Source organism: Saprolegnia diclina, assembly GCF_000281045.1.
Source record: "Saprolegnia diclina VS20 unplaced genomic scaffold supercont1.32, whole genome shotgun sequence".
Classification (NCBI taxonomy): Eukaryota; Oomycota; class Saprolegniomycetes; order Saprolegniales; family Saprolegniaceae; genus Saprolegnia; species Saprolegnia diclina.
In genome coordinates, this window is record NW_008246099.1 from 150,065 (window position 1) to 155,929 (window position 5,865).

The window sequence follows — 5,865 nt, forward strand, 5'->3', positions numbered from 1 at the left end:
TCGGGTAAGCGTCCCGTATTGTGACATGACGCCAATGGCTGCGCGCTGAAAAGCCGAAATGGCGGGAAATGTAATATACACTATATGCAAACTCTGCAATTAGTGTTATATCGGTACTTGTATTTAGTGTAAAACGTTTTTAAGCTTCCCACGGATCCGGCTGGAGACGCTGGAGCATGGCAGCGGACCATAGCTTTGACGCGCTCGGGCTTGCGCCGTCCGTGATGGGTACGCCACTTCGTCTATACCCAGCCGACTCACCACATAGGGTTATGTGCTGGCAGCTGCGCTACGGAGAGCGGGCTTCGACTCGACCAAGGCCGTCGAAGCTTTTAGCTCGCGCGAGCTCGCCAACGGTACGTCTGCCTTGCCCATTGGACGACGCGCTCATGGCCCTTGGCTAGTGGCCAAGATTTCCTTTCAAGAGGCGTCGTTCGTGCTCACAGCCATCAAGGGCCCACGCGGTGCGACCCTCGGGCTCTCGGCCTTTGACGTCTTGGCGGTGAGCCGCTTCAACACGTCGTAGCCAACAACAACGAGCCTGTATCTGCGTGTAGCAACTCGACGCCTACCCACCGATACGAACGTTTGTGCCAGGGCTCGACGATGTGCTCGGCGGCGGCATCCCCATCGGCGAAATCACCGAAATCTGTAGTCGCTCCTAAAGCACCGCGGCCTTAACGGCTGTCCTAGGTGGTACACCGGGTGTCGGGAAGACGCAGCTCGCGTATACGAATGCCTACAGTCGCTCTCGACGCTCATGCGACCATGCGTAGTATCCAGATTGCTCTTGGCGCGCAGTGCCCCGCCGCCGACGGGTCGCGCTTCCAGAGCATCTACATTGGTACGCTACAAGTCTCATCCTGATCCTCATACTCGGCTATAGACTCGGAAGGTAGCTTTATGATCCATCGCGCAGCGGCCATGGCGGCATGCCTTGCCGACGATGTGCCCGAGTTGCAGCCACTGGTGCCCTTGCTGTATTCTACCAACGAGACCAACAGTCGAGATAGGACCGCGATGGCCTGCTTCGGGGCTTGACGTACTACCGCGTCCACGACTTCCAAGAGCAGTACGAAGTCCTCGCGTCGCTTGTCAACGTCCTGGCGACCACGCCATCAGTACGACAACGGGAATGCGCAGAGAGTTCAACCAGCTTGTATAGATCCGCGTGGTCCTTGTCGACAGCATTGCATTTCACTGTCGGCACGGCTTTGACGATATGACGGGGCGAGCGCGAATGCTGCACAACATGTCCCTCGTGCTCCGGAAGCTCGTGCAGGACTTTCCGGTTGCTGTATGTGCCTATAAGAACCAAGATGACAAGGCAAATGACCTCGTAGGTGGTCTTGATCAACCATGTGACAACGTCGCTTCACCACGGATCCGACATCGACGGCTCCAACATCGTGCCGGCGCTCGGTACATTCTACTTTATTTCAACGTAGTGGCAGCTGAGAGATTGGTGTAGGAGAGTCGTGGTCGTTTTCGATTACGAATCGCATCATGCTACGCTGGGAGGTACGATGATGACGACGGTGGGTCATAATATTTGATGCAACGTAGCACCAAGTGCGGGTCGCGCAGGTCGTAAAGTCGACGTCGCTCGCGCAAGCCAGTGTGCGCTTTGACGGTACGATCTGGTTTGCCTGAAGCGATTTGGGTCATATGAAGATGACTAGTTACGGAGCGCGGAGTGCGAGGTGGTGAGCGCAAGCGCAGTCGAGAGAACAGCAATGACGAAGCTATTGATTAAGACACGTAGAATCGACGTATCTAGCTGCACGCAAGACCGCGAAGCATGTCGTAAATGTGGAGCTTGGAATTGTGCAGTCCTTTGACATCCCGACCCACAGTGTTCTTGGTCAACGCAAGAAACCACACAAGTACTCGAGCATTGGCATATTATATGAACGTGTTTCGCGTTATTTCGTTGTTATAAAGACTTCGCATACGTAGAGACTAGCAATCGCCCTCTTTTTCATGCGCTCGCCGGGCCGTGGCTGCGCAGGCGGCGGCGCGGGGGCTCGTCTGGCTCTTCTGTCGTCGCCCTACGACGCTTGTGGCTGCGGGTGAGGCCCATGACGACAAGCTGTGTACAGGCTTTGCGATCGGCAGCAAAGCTACGTAGTTTGTTGAGGTCCTCGAGAGCATGGACATAGGGGGAAAATAGGAGAAATTGCGTCCACTGCAGCATCAATGCGTCGCATGCAATTCTTGCGACGTCTTCCGGTTCAAGCCGACACTATGAACACATAAGCTTACAATTTGTACTCTGTTGCAGTTAAGCTGAGTCCACTGGTGTGTGAACGACGGCCCCCGCCATCGCTAAACGGGCTTGCACAACGCGGCGTAGCACCCAAAGACGCGCACTGAGGAGCAGCAAGAGGGCGGTGACGGCGCCCGAGGCGATCGCGGTCGTCAGAATATATGGACGCGCACCCGACATGAGCGCATGGCCAAAGCATGCATCGAACGACGGGTTCAAGTACGACGACGAATAGTAGGAGAGCGCGGTACTCGAACACGAACTAGACCTTCCGATCTGGTTCTTCTTTCCAATGCAGTCGGTCGTGAGGACGCAGTAGAATGAATCCAGCGCTCGAGGCCATTGGATTTGACCGGGCTAAAGCTGGAGAGCGCGGCGCAACCGCGGCAAAGATTGGAGAGATCACTTTTGAAATCACTTGCTCGCTGGATGGCCACTGGACCGAGCATCGACTCGTTGTGGAGCAGGCTCGTCTGGTTGACAGCGGCGCAGAAACTGTTGATGGTCGTCGACGATGTCACTGTGACGTTGAGGAACGTTGCCGGAAGCGTCGAGAAAGTGCGCGCAATCTCGGCCGTTACGTTTGGCTGGGGCCACACGCCTGGGAACAAAATGGTCTGCACGAGTGGCAAGGCGCCGCAGAAGCGGTGGCCTTGACTCACGCAGTACGCATCCGTAAACGCATTCGCCGCCTTTCTCGGGTATTCGTCGCTGAAAAGCTTTGACCAGCGCGACCAGTCACTGAGGGTTTGAACGTACTCGAACTTGCGGGCCTTCTCCGAGGCGTAGTACGCCTCCATGAGGTGCTGATACGTCGTGAGCATCGGCGCGGTCTCGATCGCGTTGGTGTTGAGTGAAATGGCTTTGATGGCGTAGGCCAAGAGTGTGCAGCAGCAAACCATGACCACAAACAAAAGGCAGAGGCACACCGAGTACGACGGGTTGCCCCGCGTCGACACGAGATGCACGAGACCGATGGCGGCAACGATGGTGGCGATGACGCTCGTCACGATCAAGATCGCATCTGGCAGAGCGAGGAGCTCAGCGTACATGGAGCCTGCGAGGGCAGCGATGCAGGCGCCGTAGGCGGCGACGGCGACAAAGGCGACGGCCACGGCTACCGTCGTGAGGGATGGCTTGGGCATGTTGCGGAATGGCAATGTGGCGTGTCAGTCTGTCTCGTATCCGGATATTGTGTCCAATGAAAACGCGCGCCAGCGTGTCCACGCGCCTGTCCACAATGTCCACAACCTGTCTTTGCCCGTTTCTGACGGACAGTAGGACGAGGTCTGTCAGTATGACACCATGCCGAGTGTGCCGCAAAGCGTGTACCAAGGCCGTCGCAACCCTTCGCTCGCGGGAGCTCATACACAATCGCAACGCAACTCGGTCTCGGGTCCAACAACGCAAGTACAGCAGAAAAGTCGAATTATATTCCTCGAGCCGCAAACGAGAGTCGCCAACCTCGAACGTGACGAATCCGAGCGAGCTCAAGTAGCGCCGTACATTCTTGCGGTTGTGACGATAGGCTACAGCCTGCACCATTTCTGTCCATGCGAAGCCAAAGACGTCGTGCAAATGCCGGAGCATATCGAGGTGGCCATGGGCTGCCGCGCGGAGCATCATGCGCTCCGAGACGTGGCGTGGCAGCTGCGTCAGTCGGGTTGTCGGCTCTTGTAGTTGGAGCGCGTCGCAAACGAGCTGCAAGATGGTAAGGCTGCCACTGTGCGCCGCGGCCAAGAACAGACTGTGCATCATCCGGTCGAACCCCTGGTCGGTGCGCATGTTGGGCTCGACTTGCCAGCAGCGATGCGAGAGCACGTACGTCATGGTATCGATGTGGCGATCCCAAAAGGCAGCCAAGAGGGATTGCAAGCTGCAGTGCTGGCCGAAGCTCTCGTGGAGGTAGCGCACGACGGTCAGGTGACCATTCGACACGGCTTCGTTGATGGCAGTCGGCTGTACTTGATGGCCACGCGCGACGAGCAATTTGAGAATGTCGAAGTGGCCCTGGCTTGCTGCCGCCGACACCGCAGAGCCTACGGCGTACTTATTGGAGGCGTGATACGGGTAGCCCTCTTGCGTCGGCAAGATCGCTGTATTGGTGCTGAATCCGTCGGCTCTGTCACTCTGATTGTCGACGCCACCTGTCGGTACGCTCAAGAGGTACGTCACCATCGCCATGTGGCCAATGTAGGCTGCCGTGGCCAAGGCTGTGTTGGTTCGCCATAGACCGTAGACCTCGTGGAGCCAGCGCACAACGTCAAAATGGCCGGCAGCAGCAGCAAGAGCCATCGCGTCGTCGGCACAGCCGTCATTTCGGTACTTGAGCAGCCAGTCGAGCACGTGCATGTGACCGCCGTAGGCCGCGTAGACGATGGCTCGCTCCGACCCGACGCGAAGGCGGCTCTTGTGCAAGAGCTCGAGCGACGTCATGTCGCCGTTGAAGGCCGCAGCTTCCATCACTTGGCAATTGTCCCATCTGTCAAACCAAAAGCACCTGCCAACGTCGTGTGGCAGCCACTCGTCATCGCTGGGGGGACGTGGATTCTCTTGATCGACGCAGGCGAGGACGTAGCGCAGCATCGCGTGGTCTTGGTTGAACACGGCCAGCTCGAGCAGTCGCTTGGTCATTCGTTTGAGGTACCCACGCGCGTAGACGTGCTGCATCACCACCAGATCCGCGTTCTCCACGACGACTGCGAGCGCCACTTCCGTCAACGCGACGGTCGCTGCGACGAGGTCGACGGCCTCAATGTGCGACTCGCCACGTACACTGTGCGTCAAGTGCTCGCGATGCGGGGGTTTAAACCAGAGCGATGGGTTGACGCCTTCGGTGCGCTGCTCGAGAAGAAAGCGAGCGATCGACGCGTGGCCATTGACGGCTGCTCCATTTGCCGCCTCGATCGTGCAGCCCTCGGTCCTTGCAGAGTGCAGGAAGACGACACTGTCGTAGTGACCGTTCATGGCCGCGCCGTCCATCGCGGCAGTCGAGCATATAGCACCCGCTTCATGAAGCCACATCAAAAGCTCGAGGTCACCTGACATGGCGACAAGGTCCATCATCTTGGGTGTGGCCAGCGCTGGAAACTGCTCGAAAAGAAGACGCAGAATCGGACCTTGAGACGCAGCAGCAGCAAGCTCCAGCGTCGCCGACGTACACAGTGAGGCATCCCATCGCAGCCAGCGTTGAACGAGGGCCACGTCACCTTCGACAACCGAGAGGTGGAGCGCAAGGGCTCGGTCGTAGAAGTATGGCGAGACAAAGAGCGCGTGATGAGGAAGCTTGGTCGTTGGGTGGGGGTAGCGCTGAAGGTACGGTAGCGACCCAAACCGGACTGGGACGTTGGCAAGGTATCCTGGTTCGTCGTCGCTCGTGAATAGCCGGCACGGTGTGAGCGCGACGGCGTCGGCGAGGCGCTGGATGACCACCAAGTCTTGCGGTAGTCCTTCTTGGTACGACACGATGGTCTCCATGAGTTCGGGCGACCGGAGCACGGACGAGGCCATCGTCGCCAATAATGGCGTTTGCGTTTGGTCGGTGGCGCGAAAACAATTCTGAGGATGCTCTCGTCCGTCGCTGAAGCCGACCACGC

The 5,865-nt window shown here is 58.0% G+C and overlaps 2 protein-coding genes across 2 annotated transcripts; one reads left to right on the top strand and one right to left on the bottom strand.

The window, feature by feature from the left end:
- Nucleotides 1-176: 176 nt before the first annotated feature.
- Nucleotides 177-1,653, top strand: SDRG_09782 (hypothetical protein; the record flags this gene model as incomplete). The annotated part of the gene is made up of 12 exons (XM_008615734.1): nucleotides 177-228; nucleotides 285-356; nucleotides 405-502; nucleotides 558-651; nucleotides 694-727; nucleotides 777-844; nucleotides 887-969; nucleotides 1,014-1,121; nucleotides 1,166-1,297; nucleotides 1,344-1,422; nucleotides 1,472-1,521; nucleotides 1,567-1,653. The coding sequence occupies 12 exons, from the start codon at nucleotides 177-179 to the stop codon at nucleotides 1,651-1,653; spliced, it is 957 nt and encodes a 318-aa protein (XP_008613956.1).
- A 593-nt stretch (nucleotides 1,654-2,246) lies between these two features.
- SDRG_09783 (hypothetical protein) lies at nucleotides 2,247-5,812 on the bottom strand. Its single transcript, XM_008615735.1, has 3 exons — nucleotides 3,721-5,812; nucleotides 2,582-3,386; nucleotides 2,247-2,531 (listed from the first exon to the last, which is right to left on the bottom strand). The coding sequence occupies exons 1-3, from the start codon at nucleotides 5,777-5,779 to the stop codon at nucleotides 2,285-2,287; spliced, it is 3,111 nt and encodes a 1,036-aa protein (XP_008613957.1). The 5' UTR covers nucleotides 5,780-5,812; the 3' UTR covers nucleotides 2,247-2,284.
- Nucleotides 5,813-5,865: the final 53 nt, after the last annotated feature.